Raw genomic sequence first — 25840 nt, 5'->3', positions numbered from 1 at the left:
CTGGCCACCCTCAGGTGAAAGTTAGGCAAGGTATCTCCAGATGTACTAATTACACCTGTGGGCCTTTTAATAACTCTAAACCTCGATCTCCTCGCCATTTCTCACCAAAGGAGCCATCAAGGGATGCTTGTCCATATATCTGTAGCTACAGCATAATATATGTTATTAAATCCACGTCTCAGTATGCAATACATCCATCGGTTACTGTATATATTTATAGCTCTGTATGTCTAGGGTAATATTCACTAAGCATTGCATAGGTAAAATAATGAATTCTCCATCAAGAAGCGACTGGTGAAATGTAAAGGGAATGAGGAGGTAATTGAGTATGACCTCAAGCAGCTACAGGAGCATGCCTTAAATTTAGTAGAACCTGGGTGGGTGGGAAGTGCTTAGAGAAAATGAAGACACGCCGGTATGATGGCAATTATCCCATCACGTTATCGTCACTGAGGAGTTTTGCCCTGCTAGGGAAAGCGTCCCCAAGCAAGGCAAATCATAGCAGAGTGCTAGTGAAGCAAAGGGTGGACTTGAGGTAGATGTTAGAGAAATGTAGCACCCATGAAGCTGAAGACATGGCTGCGCTGGATTTTCAGTAGGTAAAGTTAGTAAATCTACCTCAAGATATTTTACATTGAATGCATCGATATATGATGTATTTGGGGACAATTTGACTCTAGATTAACAAATAAACTTTAAAAGAAGTGCACTTTAAACTTCTGCCCATGTAAAAAGAAGTCTGTTTAAAAACAATATTTAGTATTTTTAGACAGTACTTTGATCAGCTTTTAGGTTTACTACTGTTGTGGATGATATTTCTAAGGTTTTTGCTATACATGTGTAGGCTGTGAGGACATGTAAATGTGTCACTTATTGCTGTATCACCTTTATAAAATGTTAAAGGACACATGTTGGGAGGGGGGTATATGTGTGTGTATATTCTCAGAGAGATGGTTCTCATCCTTTCACCAACATGACGTTGCCAGTAATCAGTGGAAATGTCCAGAAATACCCATGTTTCATCACACTGAACAGTGTACATCCATTCATTCAGCAGTGCTAGCTCGCAGTCAGCGCGAGTTCCTCTCTCCGTCTCGCGTGTTTTCAGCAGCCAATAGCGTGCAAGGAAACGATGCGGCGCGCCGTTCTGAATTCGAGCGTCTAACCGTCCAATCCGAGAGCCGGAAAGGGTCCTGGGCGGGGTTATGCAAATCCAGTTTGAAAAGACGGCGGGAAATCTGAGTTTCGCGGGAGGACCTTCGCGCGTAAACCGCATCCCTTCATTCATTGTCAGCTTCCTGGAGCCATTTTTCTGCCGCGGCGGTGGCGGGGAGGTCGAAGCCGGGGCCCAACTACTCTTAGCCGCACAATCCGCCTCCATCTGCCTCCCCCGGCCCTCGATACCCCCCCGGGGACCCGCTCCATGCAAGCCGGGGGTCTGCTCTAGCTCCATCCCCCTCTATTTCCCCTCCCGGAGGCCGGGGCCGTGCGGATTACAGGGCTCGGAGGGAGGGAGGCTCGGAGCGGCCCGGGGCGGGAGCTGCACGGCGGGCGGCGGCAGGGGGGAGCACCGCGAGCAGGAGACATGAGGAAGGCGATCCCGGCCGGGCACGACACGCTGCTGCTGTCCGGGCTGGTGGGCTCAGACCGGGGCTCCGGGCTCCCGGGGGGGCTGGTGGCCGGGGGGGGCGGCGGGTACTTGCAGATCCTCTCCTCCCCCGGCTCCCTGCACCACCACCACTCCCAGCCAGCACTGTGCGCCGCCGAGCCCCAGCACCCGGCCGCCAGCTACATCTACTCCACCCCGCATGGACCCGCCGGGAGAGCCGGCCTGCTGCAGCCCAGCCTGGGGCGCCCTCCGGTAATAGCACGGTGCTACCTCCACCACTAACCCCACTACTACTCCCACTAACCCAGCCCACACTGCACCCCCCCACCATAGGCATCTCCGGTATAGACTGGGCCAGGGCTCCATACAGAGTCAGTAACAGACAGCAGCCTGCATGTGTCATGTCTGACATGGGCACTGTATGACTGTGTGTGCATTATTACCCATTCACCCATTAGCTGTGCTAGAACTACAACCCACACTCAGCTCAGCCAGCCTGAATATCTCTAGTTTTGCCCTCCATTACCCTCATCTGATGAAAGATTGGCACTCCAGTAAGTGGGACTGCTACCAGCTAGTGGACTAGTTTTCCCATGATGCTTAGCTCTGACTGGTTGGCTGAATGTCATAGGAAGTATGGTCCTCAACAGCTGGGTGGCCATAAATGATTAAATATCATGGCTTTGATAATGGAATCGTGTTATGTATCATTACATTTATTTTATTTGATCATGGAATGTTTGCATTGTACTCAGCTAGGGTGGGAGTTTTCTGAAAGCAGGTGCCTTGATAGTTTTTGGGGACATTCCTTAGTAAAAGGGGTGCTGCTGGCTATCAGATTGTTTGTGATATATATTTAAAATACATGTTTGTGCTCTATGGCCCGGATAGGATAGGAAAGGAGGGAGGTAAGGGGGGAAAGGTCACCTGAGTATTTGCAGTTTTTGCATCTGTCACAATGGGGGAAGGGGTTGGGTGTATATAGCAGTGCCAGTGTAAGTAACCAGTTGCTCTCCCTTGGGTTGGGAGGGGCTGATCCAGTTTTAAAGCAATTAGGTCTACACCCCAGTGTACAATTGTAAAATATATTGTGTAGGGGGTTTACAATGCTAATCCCTTTTCATTGCTATTCCGTTGTTAACTCTAACATTTGCAGGAATACACTGCTCCCAAGCATGATAGTATTGTAGTCTCTTCACAGTTAAATTGAGTAGCAGTCTTGTCTCTCCTCCATTTTTCACAATGTGTGGGACTCCTGGTCTCTGAGGTCTCCCTTCCCCCATCCAGTTGCCTTGTGGCAGGCTAGATTTCCAGTGCTGAGGCCTACTCATGAAAATAGGGTAAATAAATGCTCTTGAATCTGGATTTCTTGCCAAGATGTGCTGTTGTGGAAAAAATAGGATGGTGTAATCACATCATTGTATCGCAGGCCTAAAGTTGCATTGCTTCTGACCTGGACATTTTTTTTTTTCATGTTATTTGGTACACAATGTTACTCAAAATGTAAGTGTAGTACTGTATTACATTCCCTTCTGTGCAACACTCATCCTTTGAAACATAGGTCCATGGTTAACTTGGGTGGTCTTCATCAAATACAGCAATTAAAATGGCACAGTTGATTACAACTGATATTACCTACTATAAACATCGTAAATTCAATTTTTAATTTTTTTTAACTGATGCTTCCAACATATATAGACTGTGTGCAGTGTTGTGCTTCATCTTGTACTAATTTGTGGACTGACTCACGTATAGCTTTTTTTTTTTTGACTTCCATTAATGTTGAGACATTCTGATGCTAATCTGTTTGGCTGACTATTTTACTTTTCAGTTTCCTGTGAATGATTCCAAAACTTGGTGAAAAAGAAACCCTTTTCCATGAGAAGAGATCTCATTAAGCAAAAATATCGGACAAGCTACTATCAGAGTAGGAAGAGGCTTCACCACCCAGGAGCCTCTCTAAGTTCTGCTCTGTGGTGAATTTTTGCCCCAACATATGTATTGGATATTTATGGACTTGATGAAAGAGATCAAACTACTACAGTGAATTCAGTGATCCCTGGTTAGACATCTAGCTACAGATAGATATATAAAATTTTATTGTCGAACTATCCAAATTTATCCAACCTTTGACAGCTGTTATAGGCTGATCTGCTTTAGGTTATGGTCATTAATCTGCTGACTTTTTTTTTTTTTTTTTTTTTTATAAATAAGAACACTAAGCACCAAATCACTACATCTAAATTAAGTGGTTTTGATGCAAAGACCCTGCCTTTACCTTTCTGAGAAACGGCTATATTTCTATTTAGACACTTTATCCTCAGTCTTTAAAAAGGTCTATTTAACGTCATCATACAAAACCTAATGAATCTGATTTGATTGTCTGAGTGGTGTGACCCTTCAGTGCCATACATGGCCTTAGCTTTTTTGTGAGCAATTGGATCAGAGAAAGAGTAGTGTCTCATCAGTGGTGGAATTTCCAACTCTTGCATTACAGGTAAATCAAAGGCATATGCATCACTTTGAGAAGTCTCATACAAAAGCATTAGCTGGAGAGTAGGGGAAAAAGCAGGTTATTTTTAAAAATATATTTACATGCCTTTTCTTTCTTGTGCTTCCCACACAAACTCTAGGGGCAGCATGAACTTGCCAATTGGTGTCCTATCCCTAGGAATGCCGAAAAAGTGTATTGGCATGCCTGACAGATTTACACATGTGCAGTTGTACAACCTCTTCAACTTGCCACATCTCATGGAGAGAAAAGAGAATTCAGTGTGATCATGCAGAGCAGGTTCTGGTTTCAGATTTCTCTATTGCTGCACAATGCCATGGTTCTGTCATTAGTAGAGTGATCTAAGAGAAGGGGAGGGGGGCAATAATGCAAATTGACCAAGTTTATTATGGTAATTTGTTTTATATATTTTTAAAAAAATTCTTGCTTTGTGTTTTCTAAAATAAGCCTGCACAAATTAACTCCTAAAGCATTTGAAGGAATATGATAGTCAGAGACCGATATTCCTGACCCTACAGTGGTTTCTTGTCCCTCCCCCCTCTAAATATAGTGAAATTCTACCTATATTCCAGTCTGCCGGCACTGGCTATTCCACCATGATCATCTGCGTGGCTGAGATCGTCACTTCTGAGCTCTGCCAAAGAGGTGGGATGGGGGTGAAGCAAAACGCCACACCCTGGCCAATCAGCATTTCCTCAGAGATGCATTGATTCATTGTATCTCTATGGGAAAAGTTCTGCATATGTCTGCAGAGCGTGGAGGTGCTGAATGTCTGTACTGTAGCACTAACCCAGAAAGCACTTCTAGTGGCCCTCTGAGTGACTGCCATTAAAGATGCTCCTAGTCTGCAATGTAAACACAATGCATTTTCTCATGTTTTAGATGTCTGAAGGGTTATTCTAAGAATCATGACTGCTTCAGTAGTTTGGAGTCTATGTACAGCACTTCTGTATGTTGCTGGCAGAGGTGTAGCTCCAACTTCGGACTCCTCATTAGCCAGCCCAGAACGGAATATCCAGTCTGGCTTGTGTGAATTCTGTGCATAATGTTCACAGAGAAGTTCATTCATTGGCTAAAATCGCCCCACTGACTGTCAGCCAATGAATGCCCGATAGGATCTGAATCTACAGATGTCCGATGTTCATCTCCTAGTTTTAGCAGAGGCTCTGCGTCTGATGGATCTTGTAAGAGGGTGAACCGTTGCAAAATACTTTATCCCATTATTGGGGAATATAGCTGATGGCATCATAACCATTAAAGCTGACTGTAGTGGTTATGCTGCTCGAGGTAACCGTTTAAGTTGTAAGCTGTAGACCGTGCCAAGGGAGCTTCTTGTGCCCTAATCAAGGCTATTATGGTTGCCACAATCACTCTTACCTTGGCCATGTTGCTGAATGAGTGCCACACCGTTTACTATTACAGACTTATGTGTGGAATGTTAACAATTTCAACTTGCTGACTGTATTTATATAGAATGTTTATTTTACATATGGTGTTGGAAGCCTTGGATCATTTTTTTTTGTCCAATTTTTTTTATTTTTTAAATACCCTGTAACACTGCCTTTTGTTGGCGCCCTGCCAATTTCAAAGCAGTTGGTGCTTGTGCTGCATTTACATTTTTGTATCTTGCATGAGATGAGTATTAGCAGGAGCCAGGTATCATTATGCATATTTTAGTTTTTCAGTTTTAAGAGGACACCTATTTTGCTGATGACCAGCATGTTTTGCATATTTGAGCATCACCACTTTTAATACTTCAACCTTTTCTATATTCTTTCATTATTTGTTTTTGCCCTATTGTCAAGTGACACTAAAATAGTATGCTTTTTGTTCTAGTGCTATAAAGATGCATGGAACTGTGTTTTCCCCAATCTATTAGAATGGCCTGTATATGTTGAACCACATTTTGCATCTTTTTCTTGAGCAGTTGGGGAAACTTGTGAAAACAATATTAACTTAATCCCTTGGGATTCTGTTAAAAATGAAGAAAAATTGTAAATGGTTTTAATTTAAAGGATCACTATAGGGTCAGGAACACAAACATGTATTCCTGACACTACAGTTCTTAACCCACCATTTAGGTGGTTTGCCCCCTTATAAAAGAGAACTCCCCTTATTTCCAGCGCCGTGCGGATCTGCCAACGCTGGATCTGCCCCCTTGTGACTTCTTCGAAATGGCAGAGTTTTAGCTAACCCAATGCTTTCCCATAGGGAAAGCATTGGATTGGCTAAAATCGGTGTGGGGCCATCAGGACCTTCTCATAGAGATGCATCTCTATGAGGAAAATTCAGCGTCTCCATGCAGAGCGTGGGGAAGCTGAACAGCAGGGCTGCTTACTATGCAGCACTGAGCCAGGAAGCCCCTCCAGTGGCCACTTGGAGGTGTCCCTAGTGGCAATGTAAACACATGTTTACATGAAAATGCCTGAAGGGAGCTATTATACTCACCAGAACAACTACATTAAGCTGTAGTTGTTCTGGTGACTATATAGTGCCCCTTTAAAGTTGACTTCTTGTTTGCAACATGCTTATTTAAAAAATAGTGGTGGGGACATAAAATGTATGAAATGCTCTGTTTGGTCTGCAATATTTTTGAATTTTTTTGAAGGGACATTGTAGGCACTTATCTGCTTCATCTCGTTAAACTGATTATAGTGTCTAGAATGCCCTGGTGCCATAATTCCATAAAATGGTTTTAAGTTGTAATGCTAAATGAATGCCCATCAGCTACACGTCTGTGCTGCTCTGGCTAATGAAGTATTAGCCTGGGCAGCTATGATAGGCTAAAAGCAGTCAGCTGACACTCAATCAGAGCTCCAACTAACGGTATGAAAAGTATGACTTCAAGGAAGTATAATTTCTGCCTTAGCCACACCTCCTTAAGGGGCCTGACTGTAGGTGGTCAGGGACTCAAATCTTTTTAAAGCAGTTTAATATTACATATGAGTCCCTGGCCACCTACAGTCAGGCCCCTTAAGGAGGTGTGGCTAAGGCAGAAATTATACTTCCTTGTAGTCCTACTCTTCATACCGTTGGAGCTCTGAGTGTCAGCTGACTGCTTTTAGCCTATCATAGCTGCCCAGGCCAACACTGAATAGGCCAGTGCCTGGGGACTTCATACACTATAAATCAAAGAGATGAAATGACTGAGTACAATATCACTTTAAGTGGACACTTATTAAATGGACATTCTAAGCAAGAACTCTCTAGATATCTTACTTTAAACCATATTGATTACATTTAGTGATCTGCATTCTCTTTTTGATATTCAGTATTTGTTGGGTACTTGAGGGAGTACCTGTGAGTAGTGATGTCCCGAACTGTTTACCGGCGAACATATGCGATGGTCGGTCCACCCCCTATTCGTCATGGAGGTGGGAGGGTCTGCTGCTGATTGGCTGGAATGTGTCTGCTGACTGTGAGGTACAGGGTCAAAGTTTACTCAATGATGACGAATAGGGGCAGACCGACCATCGCATATGTACGTTCGCCACGAACAGTTCGGGACATCACTACCTGTGAGTAATATCACCTAGTGGTATTTTGTTTATATGTTCTCTCCATACAGAGTTATTGTTACTGGGTTATATAACTGACATACAATTGAGCACATAATACTCTACCTTTATTTTTGGATGGATTCAGAACAAATTCTAATTCTTTGTTATCCTAGATACTCACAAATTACATTTATTTATTTTTTATCTTCTATCCAAAACTTTCTCCAGGCAAAGAGGCGGCTGGAACTTGGAGATGGAAGTCACCCATATCTCTCTGAAGGCTTAAAGACACCCAAAGGGAAAGGAAGAGCAAGTGGACTGTGTCCAGACAGCCCAAAAAGTAAGTGTTTTAAGGGAAATGGTGGGTGTACATTAAATTATCAGGCTAGTAGTATATTATGGCTTAAACCTAGGCCCCCATATTTTCGATGGAAGTATTCAGCCTTTTTTAATAGAAAGTCAAATTCAGCGGTTTAATTTGGGAATACACTGCAAGTTAATAGAGCAGCAATGGTTTCTATTTTCTGTTGTGATGCCTAAATATTTTATTTCTTGTTTAAGCCTTGAATATTTAACTTTTTTTTTTTACACGTTGGGACCTTTTTGGTATGTACACATTGATCCACACTTGCAAGTTCTTGGGTGAACAGGGAAGCTGTGTTGCAACCAAGCAGATATTTAAAGACACAAGTGTCACCAGAACCACTACAGCTTAATGTAGTGGTTCTGGTGTCTATAACATGTCCCTGCAGCCTTTTCAATATAAATGCCTTTTTTTTAGAGAAAAGGCGTGTTAACATTGTTGCATAGTATCACCACTAGTGGAAGTCACTCAGCCATTAGACATGCTTCCTATTTCGGTGCAGCACCTATGGAGACACTGAATCCTTTTCTTTGGGAAAACATTGGATGGGCTTAGATCACCAAGATTGATTTCAGCCTTGGAGGCGGAGCCAGCCACAGCAAGTCATTGAGACTACTGGGGAAAAGGTAAATAAAGCTCACTTTTATCCACTTGGAGTGTCTGGATACCTAAACATTGAACAGGTAACTATATAGTGTTTTGGATTTAGTTTTTCTGTATAAACGGCATAAACTGATTTTAAACACTTGTTTAATGGCTTGAACTGCTTTGGCAGCAACTGTATGTTCCAAAGCAGGTTTAAGCATGTTGCAAATTACCTGGATTATGCAGTTAATATTTCATTACTGTTGGCATGGAGAAACTATGCATCTTTCCATGATGTCTGCAGTTTGCCCTTCTGTGGGAAATTTTTTACTAGTGCATTGTGGGTAGGGGATATTAAAGGACAACTGTAATAAAACTTTTTTTTTTCTTTTTTTATTTAGCTTAATGCAATTTGTATTTGCGTATATTGAATTGTTTTGAGAACACTTCACTCTTATGGCTGAGCAGACATGTTGTTGTGTCAGACTAGTTGTCAGGGATGTGTAATTTCTATCTCACTGGACATAAATTTCAGTCCGAGCAGTTTAATATTAAGTCCTGCTCTGGGCTGTAAAGACTGTGACCGAGTGACTGAATTCCTTGAGGTCTTACTTTATAGCGGAGACCAAGATGCCGTCCTTCACTCTGGCTACACTTTGTGCTGGAGGCTTTGTGAAGAAGGATGGACATGTTGCATATCTGCTCCCTGAGTGGCTGGCCCAATAAGGGCCATATGGAGCACACCCACTATTTGTGGCCTATAATACCGTTATGATTCTGTTTTAGAAGTTTTTTTTTTCTCTATTTTTAGAAGCGGCAAAATCTCTATCTAGAGGAAATCTTACAACATTTGGTCCCTGTTTTGAAAGTGTTCTTTCATGATTCACTAAAGTAAGAAAAGCTAGAAACCAAAGTTAATTTCAGCTTTAAAGTGGATAGAATCTTTTTGAAATACTTATATAGACTCTGGGATTTCACTGGAATTCCAACACAGTCAAGAGATACTGAGACAAAATAGACTCTCTAGACACTGGGCGTGGTTACCACTGTCTAGCAGTGTAAATCCCCAGCTGTTACCAGTCTTGCGGGATCTTCTATAGACCTCAATACTGTAGTTTCACACATGCACAAAAGTACAGCCGTGACATCTTAATTCCTGGCAATTCTAACTTTACAGAATAATCCTGCTAGGTCTGTCATAGTCTGCTGCTATTCTCAATAATGCAAATGATTCCCCTTTTAGTCCAAATAAGGGCAACTTGGGATGGCAATGAATAGGCTGTGAGTATTTAGCTAACCCTTATCACAGGGTCTTAACCATATTAAAGGACCACTCCATACCCCAAAAACATTACAGCTTGCTGAAGTGCTTTATGGTTAAGGCATATCGTAGTTTAAAACCAGTTTCTAAAAGTGCAGATTTCTGAGAAATCGGCACGTTTCTAAATCACTAGGGAACTCTCCACTGGCTATCAAGCAGCAGGGGAGGTATGTAGACTCCTTCCGTTGGCTCTCATGAGCCAACAGAAGTGGCAGGCGTGCTCTACTTGAGTGTGCCTACCTCCTCCCGCATAGCCCCTCTAGATCTTGGCTTTAAACACACTATAGTCACCAGAACAACTACAGCTTATTGAATTTGTTCTGGTGAGTAGAATCATTACCGTCAGGCATTTTGCTGTAAACACTGTCTTTTCAGAGAAAATGCAGTGTTTACATTACAGCCTACTGATAACTTCACTGGCCACTCCTCAGATGGCTGTTAGAGATCCTTCCTGGGTCATGGCTGCCTAAAATGCATCCAAACATTCAGTATCTCATCCCTCAGCATGCAGACACTGAACTTTCCTCATAGAGATTCATTGATTCAATTCATCTCTATGAGGAGATGCTGATTGACCAGGGCTGTGTTTGAATCATGCTGGCTCTGCCCCTGATCTGCCTCCTTGTCAGTCTCAGCCAATCCTATGGAGAAGCACTGTGATTGGATCGGGCCACCACTTCTGATGTCAGCAGACAGCTTGCTTCTGAGGAAAACTGCATGCAGAGCTTCAGGCTTGAATACAAGTAAGATTTTGCTATATTTAGGGAGGCATGCGGGGTCCAGGGAGGCTAGATGGTGGTTTTAACACTATAGGGTTAGGAATACATGTTTGTGTTCCTTTAACGTCTGCAATTAAGCAGAAGAATTTACTTCTATTTAACTTTTTTCTTTTTTTGTGTATCATTCTGTTATGGAGGCAGATCAGTAATACTTAACATAGAAAACATATAGGAGATTACGTCAGGTGATCAAACATAGTTAAACATAGGTGGTTGTCAGGTGTTCATGGTTAAGACAAGAGAAATGGGGACTCGCCCGAAACACTCATCCTGCAGGAATGGTGATGCCGTAGTGACCAAAATCCACACATCAAGGCACAAATAAAAATAGTTTTAAACTTTTTTTTAAAGACTACTTAAAATCACCTGATCATACGTAGACACTTTAGTACTGGCTCCTCATTTTTTTAAAACAAAATAATAAGTCTATACCACTATCTAGGTCTAGACATTCTTTCCTAGCCTTTCCTAGTGAGTGTGCCAGACATAAGCCTGACCATAACAAAACAGGTTGGGCATGTATGTCTAGAGAAGAAACCAATTTTGAGGCTATTGAATAAATCAATAGTTGAAATTACATGGTATATAGCTAATGTGGATGACCTATTGGAACACACCAACAAAACAGACAGGGAGCATGTAAGATTGGTATATACAGGAGGAAGCTGTGGGTCTATAGGATCCTAGAGTGCAAAGGTTAAATATGGATCGGTGCGGCACTTTGAGTGTCGGTCTGCCGCAAAAACAAGATTTCTGTGTTGCGGGTAGGCGATGTAGGTTGTGGGGTAATAGCAGAAATCTGACTATTTTGGGGTCAAGAAGGAATTGTTTCCTAGTTTGTTGCAAAATTGGATCAACAGCAAAAACATGTGAGTGAGGAAGGCTGAACTTGATGGACCCAAGTCTCTTTTTAGCTATATAACTATATGAAAACATTGAAATTTGTCTGGGTATTATTGTAGCTGAGGGATGTTGAATTAAATTGCTGTATGGGGACATGCAGTATGGGGTGCCAAGCAGGCAGTCTTCCTAGTCTTTTAGCCCTGCTGTGGGTTTGACTGGGAGGGATTGGTGTCATGGAAGGATTAGCTCATCTATAAATGATCAATTAGGTCACTGTAGTAAAAGGCCAGCTAGAGACCGCAGTTGTTTGCAAAGTATGGGGAGCTGTGAAAAACAACAACCGCTCCTCATAATGTGCAAAGTTGAAGTCATCCCAGCAGCCAGTAATCATGCATGGACGAAATAGAAGTGAAAGTGACCGGCTAGAAGTTTCCTTCTGCTTTGTTAAAAGTACCCATTCTTAATTTGCAGTTAATAAAAATATATATTACAAGGAATTTGATAACAACATGACTACAGAAATTCTTCGCTGGGAATAGACTCACTGGCAAAAACTGCAATGTTTACAACTACATCGAAATGGTATAGGCACCAAAACCACTATATTAAAGGGTTACTCCAACCCCATGTTTTGTTTGGGTTCCTCTTCTCTAATGCCCAATAGGTATCTTCTTTTAGAGGGGTTCAGCACGGCTTCTTGTGATGTCTCATAGAGAAGCCTATGCTTTGGGCCATTTGACTGGCTTAAAGCACATGTGTGCACTCTGAGCCGGCATGGGGAGGGAATGGAAGTAGGGCAGACGAGAGGGGGCAAAATTTGCCACATCCGATAGGTGTGATGGAAGACTAGTTTGGGAAGGAGATGAGACATAGGCTTTTATTTGTTTTTATAGAAATGATCAATTTTAAGGGTACAGGAGGAAAAAGGGGAACTGGGTACAAGTAAAATTGAAATGCATATATGTAAAATTTGTTGGACAGGAAATGTTTTATAAAATCTGAACTGCTGTTTGAAGCCAAAAGGTATATTGCTGTACTCGTTGATCTGGGTGATGTAGTCTATATGGCCAGCTCTTCTAATGCTGTCATTGCAGGCCCTACATGAAGACTCCTAATTATCTCCCGCACCTTTTGGTAATGTGTGAATTGTAGACCGTTTAATGGTGCACACTCCCTATTGCTCAAGATAAATGTGCACCTTGCTTCTATGACAGGTTCAATCCAGGAGATTATGTATCTCATGGATATTCTACATCTCCCTTAATACTACTGCGCGTCTGTCTTGTTTACTCATAGCTAGATATTTTCAAATTCGCACTAGCATGTCTGTTCTGTTTCATAATCCTTTTGGCTTTAACCTGTCTGAAGTAGGGTGAGCATAGGACTGTCTGAAAAATGATCGGGTCGATTTAGATTGATCTTGCTGGGTAGAGCATATGTAGTCATAATACACCAAAACTAAATTTTGAAGAAAATTACAGACTTTATCAAAGACTGGTGGCTTACTTTGCATTTTTGCTAGACATGTTGGAACACTGCAGCATAAACCTAACTTAACTTTTTAATTGATAAGGTTGTTCAGAACAATGGATATGTAAGACAGTGATCTTCGTTGTAGGAATTTTGCGTGCACTTGTGTATATATATCCTTTTGAACTATTTTTTATGATTACTTAACTGTTTGAGTGTCAAAGGTCACAAGGTGTGGTAACTTTTTTTTTTTCTTACACTTTGGAAAGTGTATAATTTGCAGAAACGTCAATACTCTTGTAGAGGGTATGAAGACGTTTTATGGTGTGCTGCATGTTGGTGTGAATTGGTGACTAGTAAAATTTTGCTATTTATATGATGAGTGACAGTGTATGCATGAGACAGTTTAACATCTTGAGTGTATAACAAGCGTGTGTTGCTACACTCAGAGTTCAACCCTCTGACATGCAACGGGTTACATTTTGTCTAGCGCTATTTCTAGGAAACCTTATAAGCTGCAATTATGTTTACATTCAATTTTTTTATTTCAAATTTAAGGACAAATTACCAGGAGGACTGGAATTATAGCTAAGCGGCATAATTTCTCCAGTTTTGGCTCTGGCACTTTCACAATGACGTCATGGTGCAGAAATTTAAACTGGTTAAACTGTTAATTAATGGGGGCTGGTCAGGTCCTTCTTGAATATAAACAAAGTAACTATGCCCAGACCGGTTCATGAAGTGGTTTATTTCATAGGACTCTGTTATATCAATTCTTGTGTGTTTATTTTGTTATCCTCCTGCCTTTCCTTGATTTAGTACACCACACAGCAATGCATGCTCCCCTTAAAGGGATTCTCTAGTGCCAGGAAAACTAGTTTTCCTGGCACTAGAGAATCATGGAGTGCCCCTGTCCCCTATCCCACTTACCTGAATCCAACGCCGATGTCCCTCGGCGCTGGTTCAGGCGGCTCCTCTGCCGGTTGGGGGGGGGTCCTAATGCGCATGCGCGGCAATGGCTGCACACGCATTAGACCTCCCCATAGGAAAGCATTATTCAATGCTTTACTATGGGTATCCGGGCGACGCTGGATGGCCTCATGAATAGTGTGGGGACGTCCAACATCGTTTAGACTACCGCAAGTCCCTCTAGTGGTTGTCTGATAGACACACTACAGGAGGACTTAACCCAGCAAGGTAATTACTGCAGTATATAAAAACTGCAATAATTACACTTGCAGGGTTAAGGAAAATCGGATTTGGCACCCAGACTACTTCAATCAGCTGAAGTGGTTTGAGTGCCTACAGTGTCCCTTACATACGTTTTACTCTGTAGATTGGTGCGTATTTTATTTTTATTTTAACTTCAGCAAAAATCACTTGTTAAATATTTTGTGTATGTTGGTGCTTAAAGAAATCGCATGCTGACTTCTGATATCAAAGTAAACTTGAGCCTTTTTATTTTCTGAGTTTTTGGACTCAATTAGAATTTCTAAATGTTCTGTTAACCTGCAGCAAATTTCTAAAAACAATTTGTCATGTAAAATGCAGTTTGTTTTTGCTACTTCAATGTATGTTTGTGTGTATATGCATGCCATGCAATACTCCATGCCCTGTTGTATACTGGAATGGTGTTTTTGACAGCTTGTGTACTTGTTCTTTTCCAGCACCAAAGTCTCCAATAGAAAAGACTCGATATGACACCTCACTTGGTCTACTGACAAAGAAGTTCATTCAGTTGCTCAGCCAGTCGTCTGATGGTGTAGTTGATCTAAACAGAGCTGCTGAAGTTCTCAATGTTCAGAAAAGAAGAATTTATGATATCACTAATGTGTTGGAAGGCATACATCTTATTAAAAAGAAGTCTAAAAACAACATCCAGTGGATGTAAGTGTCTTAAATGACTGGTTTAGTTTTTATTTTGTATCAGTGAAATACAATTCTAAGCAGTTTTGCAGAGAAAAATATTCACATAGAGCTTTGTTGTAAAAATAATGGGTTACTTTGGTTAAATTTTCAGAAGCTCTGTGGAAACATGCACTGCCAGGCTGATTGGTAAATTATGGATCCCTGCAGACCTCATTGGTATAACACACAAAGGCACACTATAGGCATTCAGACCACTTCATCTCATTGAAGTGGTCTGGGTGCAGTGTCATTGTCATTTTAACCCTGTAGCTGCAAACATTGCATGTTTACATTGCAGGTTAATACTGACTCTAGTGGCTCTTTAGAGACAGAGGTTATTGATTTGAGGCTGTGATTGGCACAGTCCTGCTTTCTGGATTCTCCTGCAAAGAGATTGTGTGAAGCAGGGAATGAAGCAGTGCATGGCCCCAGGTAAGTGTAAAATACTAAAGAAATGGTTTGACATATTTACACTGGGAGGGTTCCTAGGCACTCCTGGCAAAATAATCACTACAATGGACTGTAGTGGTTATAATGCTGGAGGTATTCCTTTTAATTATCTGAAGATACTGTTTACTTTTGTGTCATGGTAGTAATGACAGTGTAGTTTGAGTAACTTTAATACCTGGTAAGTAGCTTAGGACCTTGTATGTTGCGCCCTATTATGTCAGGGCTAGCAGCAAAGCTAAAATACTATTAAAGCTGTATCTCCAAGAATCAGTCTCAATTGTCACAGCTAGTACTCTTCCTCCTCAGTAACATTACTTGTTTCTTTTTAACTCCTTTTTAACCCCTTAAGGACCAAACTTCTGGAATAAAAGGGAATCATGACATGTCACACATGTCATGTGTCTTTAAGGGGTTAAAGGGATGCTGCAGGCACCCAGACCACTTCAGCTCATTAAAGTGGTCTGGGTGCCAACTCCCATCACCCTTAACCCTGCAAATGTAATTATTGCAGTTTTTCTAAACTGCAATATTTACCTTGCAGTGTTAAGTTCTCCTCTAGTGACTGTCTACTTCCGGCATCTTAGACTACTTTTGGTCGTCTAAACGACGCTGGATGTCCTCACCCTATGCAAGAGGACCTCCAGCGTCGCCGGAATCCCCATAGGAAAGTATAGAATAATTCTTCCCTTTGGGGAGGTGTAATGCGTGCACTGCCATTGCTGCGCATGCGCATTAGGTCTCCCTGGCTGGCGGGAAAGGAACGTGGGCAGAGCCTGCCCCTGCCTCGAGGATCATCTGCGATTGACTCAGTTAAGTGTCTGAAAGGGTTTTAACCCCTTCAGCGACATGGAATGGGGGGCGGGAGGGGGGCACTCCAGGATTCTCTACTGCCTGGAAAATGGGTGGGTTTTCCTGGCACTGGATAATCCTTTTTAATTGTGAGGCAATGAAAAAGAATGGCGCATCTAGAACTGAGCCTTTGCTACTTGCAAAACCTCCTTGCATGTGTGCTTCCATCCAGCATTACATATTGCTATATATATATATATATATATATATATATATATATATATATATATATATATATATATATATATATATATATATATATATACACACATATACACACATATACACACATATACACACATATACACACATATACACACATATACACACATACACACACATATACACACATATACACACATACACACACATACACACACATACACACACATACACACACATACACACACATATACACACACACACACACATACACACACACATACACACACACACACATACACATACATACACACATACATATACACACATACACACATACATATACACACATACATACATACATATACACACATACATACATACATATACACACATACATACATACATATACACACATACATACATACATATACACACATACATACATACATATACACACATACATACATACATACATATACACACATACATACATACATATACACACACGTCAGGCTACTCATTCACAAGTGTAAATTCTGAGCCCTGTTAATATAGGGCACATCCATCAAGCAGGAAATTTTACACAAATGGTAAAGGTTTGCAGGATTTGATAACGTTGTGCATCATTCAATTTTTGTACATGCTGCTGGCCAAACCTTTATAAATCTAAATCAATGGGTGAAAATATAAAACTTAGTCAAACATCCGCTGCTAACACTCAATGTTAAGTGAATTTAATGATAATGCTTTGAGGAGCAGTGAGATGGCATTCAAAGTAATGTGCAGAGAAATATAAACCAAATGTTGTAAACTTCTAGTTTTGATACAAAGGTGGTAGATTAAGAATACAATTTAAAGAAGCTCTGTGAAATATGCGCTCCCATCCTGAGTAGCAGAGACTGGATTCCTGCTGGCCTCATTAGATTAATACCCAAGGCATTTACTTAGGAGTATAGCTTTCCAAATTTGCTGCATCGCTTTTAAAGGCATTTCTAGTCTATGTAGTGTGGAGACATAACGTATGTTTTTTTTTTTTTAAAAAAATCTTGACTGCTGGTCATGCTAGATCTCTGCTCCATATTTCTCAAAACATAACCCTAGAAAATGCAGAAAAGGAAATTCTATCTGTTTATACATAAATAATTTGTATAATTTAGTTTGAGTTGTCTCAATTGAAATGTTTACATATTATTTAATAATTATTTCAGGGGCTGTAGCTTGCCTGATGATGGTGGAAACATGGCTCGATTTCAAGTGCTTTCAAAGGAACTCTCGGATCTTACCCAAGAGGAGAACAAACTTGATGAATTAATACAAAACTGTACCTTAGACCTAAAACATTTGACAGAAGACACTGAGAATCAAAGATATCCTTTGTGTCTTGGCTATATTGTCTGTTTATTTATAAAATATTTTACCAGGAAGGATACATTGAGATTTCTCTCGTTTTCAAGTATGTCCATGTCATATATGGTATGCCATTACTGGTTTTCAATCTATCTGGACCTTTCTTGGAAATTCTTTGGATGCAAAGCGTTAAACTCCAGAAATGTTGTGTATCTAATTGGATGATCTACACTGAGTCTTTGCTGGAAAGTCATATTGGGGACAGGAGGAGGGGAGGGTGTTATGCCTACTGACTTATTTTTCTTCTCACATAATGTTCATAATGTTTTCCATGGTTTTTCAAATTGACAAACTGAAATTTTGTGGATGTGATCAATGCCTGAACTGGCAAAATGGCACGAGCACATTTTGTAATCTTGATTAATCTAATAAATACGTGTGACTTGGTAGCACTGTTGGAATAGTCATAGCCTTAACAAGAGCTTTTTGTTGGATATTCTTAAATATTGTTTGAGGGGAGGGGGTTTGTGCAAGTTTTAACCTGGAAGGCGTGCCATGGGTCCCAGTGCCTGAGAGGGCCCTCAGTGCTGTTTGCCTTAAAGGACCACTAAAGTGCCTGAGGGTGTCCCCACCCTTGGGACCCCCTCCCGCCGGGCTGGATGGAGAGGAAGGGGTTAAACTTACCTCTTTTTCCAGCGCCGAGTGGCGCATTCAGCCAGTCTCATAGGAAAGCATTTACAATGCATTCCTATGGACGCTGGCGTCTTCTCCCTGTGATTTCCCAGTGAGAAGCACGCAAGCCCTCTAGCGGCTGTCAATGAGACAGCCACGAGAGGCTGGATTAACCCATTTATAAACATAGCAGTTTCTCTGAAACTATGTTTATAGAAAAAAGGGTTTACCCTAGCTGGACCAGGCACCCAGACCACTTCATTAAGCTGAAGTGGTCTGGGTGCCTATAGCGGTCCTTTATGTATCTATCATATTGACAAATGGACTGTTGCTATCAATGTGTTTTTTTTTTTTGTTTTTTTTTATTTCCACCACCCAAAGACCTCATCCATCTTGATATGCCATAAATGTATTGTCCAGCCTGGATGACCGTGGGAAGCTGGGTCTTTAGTTTTTAGTTGTTTGTTTTTATTTTTGTTTAGATTTTCCAAAGTTAACGCTGTTTAAAGGGAAACTATAGGGCCAGGAAAACACTAGATTTCCCCTCTGTCAAGGCCCCCTCCCATGGCCCTGAAGGGGTTAATAACCCTTTAAGTCACTTACCTGGGTCCAGCGCCGATGTCCTTCAGCGCTGGTTTAGTTCCGTCCACGCTGCTCCCCCGTCGATGTCAGCCAGCGGTGGAGACCTGATGCGCATGCGCTGCAATGGCCACAATCATTAGGATCTCCCTCCTGGAATGCATTTTTCAATGCTTCCCTGCGGGGAAAATGACGGGGGAAGTCCTCATGCAGAATTTGAGGACGTCCAGTGTCGGATAATGGACCAAAAGTCAGTTTCGGTTCCAGACGTCCCTTTAGTGGCTGTCTGGTAGACAGCACTAAAGTCCTCAGAAGTAATTAATGCGGTTTATAAAAGCTGCAATCATTACCACTGCAGGGAGGGTGATGGGAGTTTGCACCCAGAGCACTTCAATAAGCTGAAGTGGTCTGGGTGCCTACAGTGTCTCTTTAAGCTAAACCAGAAATTTAGAGGAGACATTGTGTAACTTTTTTATTAGGTATTGTGAGTCAAGCTGGTAGTCTGTGTGGTTAATTATCAGTAGCTTTTCATTGGATATGGAGAGGCATGTGATGGGCATATTCATGCACCAAACCATTCATGAGGTTATAAAAGGGGGGGAATGGATGGTATTTGTTTGTTTTTGTGATTTCTCAGTGTTTTGAGGGTCAGACCAGACTCTCACAACCCCCCAGTAACATCTGCCGGCCTGAGTTCCGCATCTCTTTAAGAGAAAAATTCTGGCCGAGGAAACCAGGTTGTGTCAGAGGTACCTTTAAGGGCCTGGAAGCATTTTATGAAGCCGTTTGTCAAAATGCCATCAGGTTCCTTACAAATGTATTTCGGTATGTCAACATAGCATGTGCAATTAGACCACAGATATCTTCTGGCTTGGTATTGCATTGTGCAAAGCAAACAATGTTCTGTCTCTACATGGATTTGAGGAATGATTTTTTGCAGCTAGAAAATGTGGTCTGAATTAGAAGACCTGAAACTGTCAGTTATACCTATACAGCTTTAATACATGCATGAAGTGAATTTTAAACTTCACTTTTACACCAGCCTATCTGAAGAACTGTAATATTCTTTGGACTGTACTCATTGTTTAGGACCACATGACTGTCTATGCTGTCATGCAGTGAAGGACTTTAATACCCAATGAAGGCATAGACCGTCATGCAGTAAAAGTATTTGCAGGGGTTAAATGCCTGCTGGTACCAAGGATCAGCTGGGGCCAAACTAACAGATGAGCTTTAAGCTCTGCTCATATTTTATTAAATACTTCCAATTATTTTGCCCCCTCTTCTCCTCCGTGGCAGTGTCCCCCATGTTTCAGGGCAACCTACAAAGTGCTACAGGATTGGTGCTAGTCTCTGCCAGCTACCCAGCACCCATTTTTGTGCTACACCCTTCCGTGCTGCAATTGTAGCACAGCCCTCTGTACTGTTTGAGCTAGGAAATCATTCTGCTGGTTTAAGTACTGACATCAGCAGAGTAAATCCTATTGAGAGGTGGAGTTAGTACTGGGATTATAGGAAAGATTAGGGGTAGAATTAGTATAAATGGGTATTTAGAGTATCGTACTCTGACAGTAGCAGAATGAAAGTATGGTATATTGGCCCTAGGGGGCACCTTTTGCCTGTGAATTTCCCCAAAATACAACATGGAACAAAAAATAACTAATTTGACCTATGGTTGTGATATAATTGTTAAATGAAGTGGCAAAACACTTGGTTACATTGCCTGGAGGATATAGTTTCTCTAAATATACTTTCGCTTATGGGTTATTTTACTTAAATTTTATGAATAAAATGAAAGTTGTAATCTCCACCTTAATTTTTGCAATATTGTCGTATTTGATATATATTCTTTTTTATATATATATATATATATTCTGCATCATAGGTAATACACTGTAGCAAGAACCTTTGGTAATGCATGCATCTGCACAGAATTTTTATGGTTAGATTTATTTTTAACAAAGTTACGCTCTACAGACTGCATTAAAGGGACACCCCACTAGCTAAATCCAAAAATAAAAAATATTTTATGGATTTACAGTTAATGAAAATATGCATGCATTTTCTTTCACGGAGGTTATTTATAAATAGCTTGCAAAATTGGCAGTTTTCTTAGCTGCTGTCTTTGCAAACCCTGCCCTTATAACCTCGCCCAGACTTTCTGTGGCTGTCCAATCAGACTTCCCAACGCAGCTCAATGAAAAGCCATTGCAAGTCAGGTGCTCTGGGCAATTGCTGTCTCTTGAGTTTAGCTCCACTGAGCTGCATTACCAGGATCGGTCGTCTGACAACCAGGGGGTGTAACAATGTTAATTTATAATATTGACAATTTTTTATATTTAATTCTGCACTCTGTCAAAGGGAAGGACACATTCTTTACACACAAAGCATTTCACCAAGCTGAAGTGCTTTAGGAGTGGAGTGTCCTCCTGGAATGTAATTTTTATTTTATTTTTTTCCCTACCCTGTTCGCTTTAAATGAAACTACTCAACCAGTTTATTGAATCCTTCCAGCGGATACTATTGGTTTAGACATGCATGCTGCTGCTGTACATGCTCATATTTTATAAACACAATTCATAACATTTGCTTCCACTCTTTAGTATTGCTTCATATGTACTTTAATGCAACAGTGATGTAATTTCTAGTGAGAAAGGCTGAACGAAATTGCCAAGAGATGGGGTACTGACAATAACAACGAAGTTTTGAACAAGTTAACTGGCTCTTAACGTTTATTTTACATGTAGATTTAGTAATCTGCGTCTATGGAGTTTATGCAGCGTCCTTCAAAGGAGGTGTAATATATGCATACTAGATTTCGTTGTATTTAATTTTTTTTATTATTGAAATTGCTATTGGCTTAAGATGCAGTTTCTATTTGCACCCACCACCAAAATCCTAACAGGTGACATTTCCATCTGTTTGGTTCTAACTGCAGTAATACTCTTGTATGTGTTTTGATTTGATGGTTTCCTTAACTTTCATCACATTGGCTTATGTAACCTACCAAGACATTCGCAAAATCAATGGCCTTAAGGAACAAACCGTTATTGTCGTAAGAGCCCCTCCTGAAACCAGACTTGAAGTGCCTGATCCAGATGAGGTAATCTTTAGGTCTAACCAGCTGCCAAACATTACCGTCAACCCACTCTTTTCTTGCTATTTCCAGGAGGAATGATTCGTGTAAATTGTCTTGGTTATTTATTCCCAGTAAATCTGCTCTTACTGATTTTATAAAGTAAATGAAGTGTGGTTCTCAATGCATGTATACAGAACATCTTACAACTTCATAAGTATAGATCTACAATAAGTCTGTTTGCTTGCTCTCTGTAGAAAATGTCCAAATACTTGTCTAGTCTAATTGTGCATTCTGTGTCCTGGATTTTGCAGAGTTTGCAGATACATTTAACTAGCAGTCAAGGTGCCATTGAAGTCTACTTATGTCCTGATGCTTCTGAATCAAGCAGTCCGGTAAAGCAAAATAATCCAGACCTTAATGGAAATATTGCAAAGACTAATTCCAAAGGTAATATGAACTATTTAACTGTAAAATTAAGTACATATAAGATTTAACCTTTAAGAGGTGTGGTGTGTTTTTTATCTGGTCATTTTTAATAGCTGTCTTGGTCAATCAGAGAAATGTCAATGATATTACATTCTGATGATTGGGTACAAATGGAAGTAGTCTGCATAAATGTGCCAAAAGTATAAACTTGGTAGATTTAATATGTTGGAAAACATCTACAGACCCTTTGGGACTTTCCCCAACATCTAAAAAAATATATTCCGATAAGAGCATTTTTGTTCTGTAGAGTGTCAAGTTAATGAGCTACGCTTTAAAGGGGTCCTTTAGTGCCAGGAAAACAGTCAGTTTCCTAGGACTAAAGGGGTTAATAGGTTGCCCCCTCCTGCGGGACTGAAGTGGTTAAAACACGTTCAGCCACTTACCTGTATCCAGCGCCAATGTCCCAGGTAAACATAAAGCATACAAACCTAGAGTCAAACAGGCATTTGGGAGGCATGAAAGTAGTAGTAATGTAATTTGGAGGTCTAATTAGGCATTTAAAGGGACACTCCAGGCACCCAGACCACTTCTGCCCATTGGAGTGGTCTGGGTGCTAACTCCCACTACTCTTAACCCTGCAAGTGTAATTATTGCAGGTTTTTTTTTTTTTATAAACTGCAATAATTACCTTGCAGGGTTAACTCCACCTCTAGTGGCTTTCTACAAGACGGCCACTAGAGGGAACTTCCTGCTCTATAGCACAGAAAACCTGTGCTAGAGCGTCGCTGGACGTCCTCACGCTCTGTGAGGACCTCCAGCGTCGCTCAAATCCCCATAAGAAAGCATTGAAATCGTTTTCAATGCTTTGCTATAGGGAGACCTAATGCGCATGCGCGGCATTGCTGTGCATTAGGTCGCCTGGGCCGGTGGGCGGGATCAGTCTCGCCCACCGGCCGACGGAGACAGAAGGAGGAGACTGCGACGAGGTACATCGTCGCTGCCTCAGGTAAGTGACTGAAGGGGTTTTCACCCCTTCAGTAACCGGGGATTGGGCAGTGGGAGGGAGTCCCTCTCCCTGATTGTTTTCCTGGCACTGGAGATTCCCTTTAATGAACGGAGGTCCATTGGTAAAAGTATTTATTCGCAGGAAAAGGGATTCTTTAGCCTCTGATTATCAGAATATTTTAATGTTCATGTTCAATATGCCTTCCTATTCCCTGTGATAACATTGCACCAAACACTTTAACTGTAAATGCATAAAGTAATGAAATTGTTGTGATAAGGATCTGGAATGTGTAATGTCTAGCAATAACAGTGCATACAACATAGGCTCTAAGGTGGTAAAGAAAAGTGAATTAAATAGTGGAGGCATGAAAATTGTATTTGTTTTGGTTAATGTAATTAATATCCCATCAGGGCCAGGAGTTAAAGGACCACTATAATGCCAGGAACACAAACTTGTTTTCCTGGCACTATAGTGTTAATAGGTCTCCCTCTCCCGCTGGGCTCGAGGGGTTATGGGGTTAAACACTTGCCTTTCTCCTCCCTCTTCCGACATCATGCGCATGCGCGGCAAGTCACGTGTGCCTTCAATCAGTCCATAGGAAAGCATTTATCAATGCTTTCCTATGGACGGCAGCCTCTTCTCGCTGTGAGAAGCGCCTCTAGTGGCTGTCAATGAGAAACTGCTATGTTTACAGCTGCAGGGTTAACCCTAGATGGTCCTGGCACCCAGACCACTTCCTTTAAGGAAATTGATATTATGTGGGCATGTCATTTGCTGTAAAAGTTATAACTGTACTCTAAATCCACCAATTTTCCATGCCATGCTTCTTGCATAGCGTTTGCCAGTTGGATTATGAGTAAGGACTACTTGACTATTTTGTATTTCAGTTTTAAAATGTGTGATTTCATGATTTTCTTTTTCTTTCAATTATGCAGATACTTTGTCTCCTAATGTGGGTAATTTAAATTGCTCAGTGATGGGCATTTCACCTTTAACTTCCCCAAGTAACCTCCTTCAGCAGACAGAGGACCAAATACCTTTGAATCTGGATAGCCCCTTTGTAAACCTGCTTCCTCCTCTCATGCATGAAGACTATCTGCTAAGTCTTGGAGAAGAGGAGGGGATCAGTGATCTATTTGATGTCTATGAATTAGAGAAGCTACCATCCTTGGAGGACTTCATGTGCAGCTGATTGTTAGACTTTTTGTTTTCTGCAGACCTTTTGGTTTGTCTTGAATACCTTGCATATGGGACCCGATATACTTGAGAAAGTCACATCTCGACACTTTCATCTCTTCCTTTCCTGAGCCCTTCCAACAACAACTGCAGCTTCATGAAATGAATGCTACTACAGCTGCAGAAACTGCAATGACCTGAACAAATTGGTCCTCGAGGCTATGCAAGATTTATAGGATGATGCATTGACTGGGTTTGTCCAAGGCACAAATTTGCACCATGTGTAATATTCTTCCATAATAGCTGTTTTTTGATCTAAAGGCCATGGTCTGGTGAAGCCTGTGAATGACATGAAGTGTCAACCTGTGCCTTCCTATGTATTTCATTATCCCACCCTTCTCTCTTGTGGAGATATCCACAATAAATGTGAACTGTCATTTTGGAGATGCTGTGTCTATATTTTGTTTGTTTTGTTTTTTTGTTGTGTGGGTTTTTTTTTTTTTGTTTTGTAACCTATAATTATTTTATAGCCTTAATTGTTACTTGTGTACCCATAAGAGGACAACTTCAGACACCATCTGAAGTCTCCAGATTTGTAATTTTCTGCCTTTTTTGATGGTTGCTAACGGGGTCATTAAGGTTGGATGTTACCTTGCATTTGAGGTTTGGCACTATTTATTTAAAGACTTTGATAGACAAATTCCTCAGTTTACAATGCCCTCTAGTATTTTTGTGCTTTAAGCTGGTTTGAAGTGCCTGCAACTGCTTAACCTATTTTAAGTAATTATCTTCAAAACCTTAAATCTAAATATAAGGTCCCCTTTTATCACTTTTATTTCAAGGCTGACATTTTGACAATGCGGTTTCTTTTTACATTATGCGGTTTTACTTTTTTTTTTATTTTTGTCTGAAACACAATCGCAGGTGATCAGATATCAAATCTCTCTAGTTTATTTAAAAATAATAGTTTTGTAATGCACTTCTGCATTTATACTTTAGGATTTACTGATGCGTTTACTTTCCTCTTTGACATTTCAGATCTCGATATAAAAACTTTACAAATAATCACTTTCTATAGAAGAGAGTAATATTTAAATATTTGTTCCAATCAGAACTACAAATTTTACCAGGAAAGTACATAAAGATTTTATTCCTGTTTTTCAAAAATATGGCTTGTGATATAGAAACCTTTCCAACTAG

General features: G+C 40.9%; 1 protein-coding gene across 1 annotated transcript; it reads left to right on the top strand.

Annotated features, from left to right (window-relative positions):
- Positions 1-1261: 1261 nt before the first annotated feature.
- Positions 1262-25084, top strand: E2F3 (E2F transcription factor 3). Its single transcript, XM_063450501.1, has 7 exons — positions 1262-1861; positions 7850-7961; positions 14651-14870; positions 17564-17724; positions 21944-22056; positions 22344-22479; positions 24400-25084. Exons 1-7 carry the CDS (start codon positions 1586-1588, stop codon positions 24654-24656), a joined length of 1275 nt encoding a protein of 424 aa, XP_063306571.1. The 5' UTR covers positions 1262-1585; the 3' UTR covers positions 24657-25084.
- Positions 25085-25840: the final 756 nt, after the last annotated feature.

The sequence above is a fragment of the Pelobates fuscus genome, chromosome 4 (genome assembly GCF_036172605.1).
Source record: "Pelobates fuscus isolate aPelFus1 chromosome 4, aPelFus1.pri, whole genome shotgun sequence".
Taxonomy (NCBI): Eukaryota; Metazoa; Chordata; class Amphibia; order Anura; family Pelobatidae; genus Pelobates; species Pelobates fuscus.
Note: the sequence above shows the minus strand (reverse complement) of the source record. Positions and strands in the feature narration are given on the sequence as shown.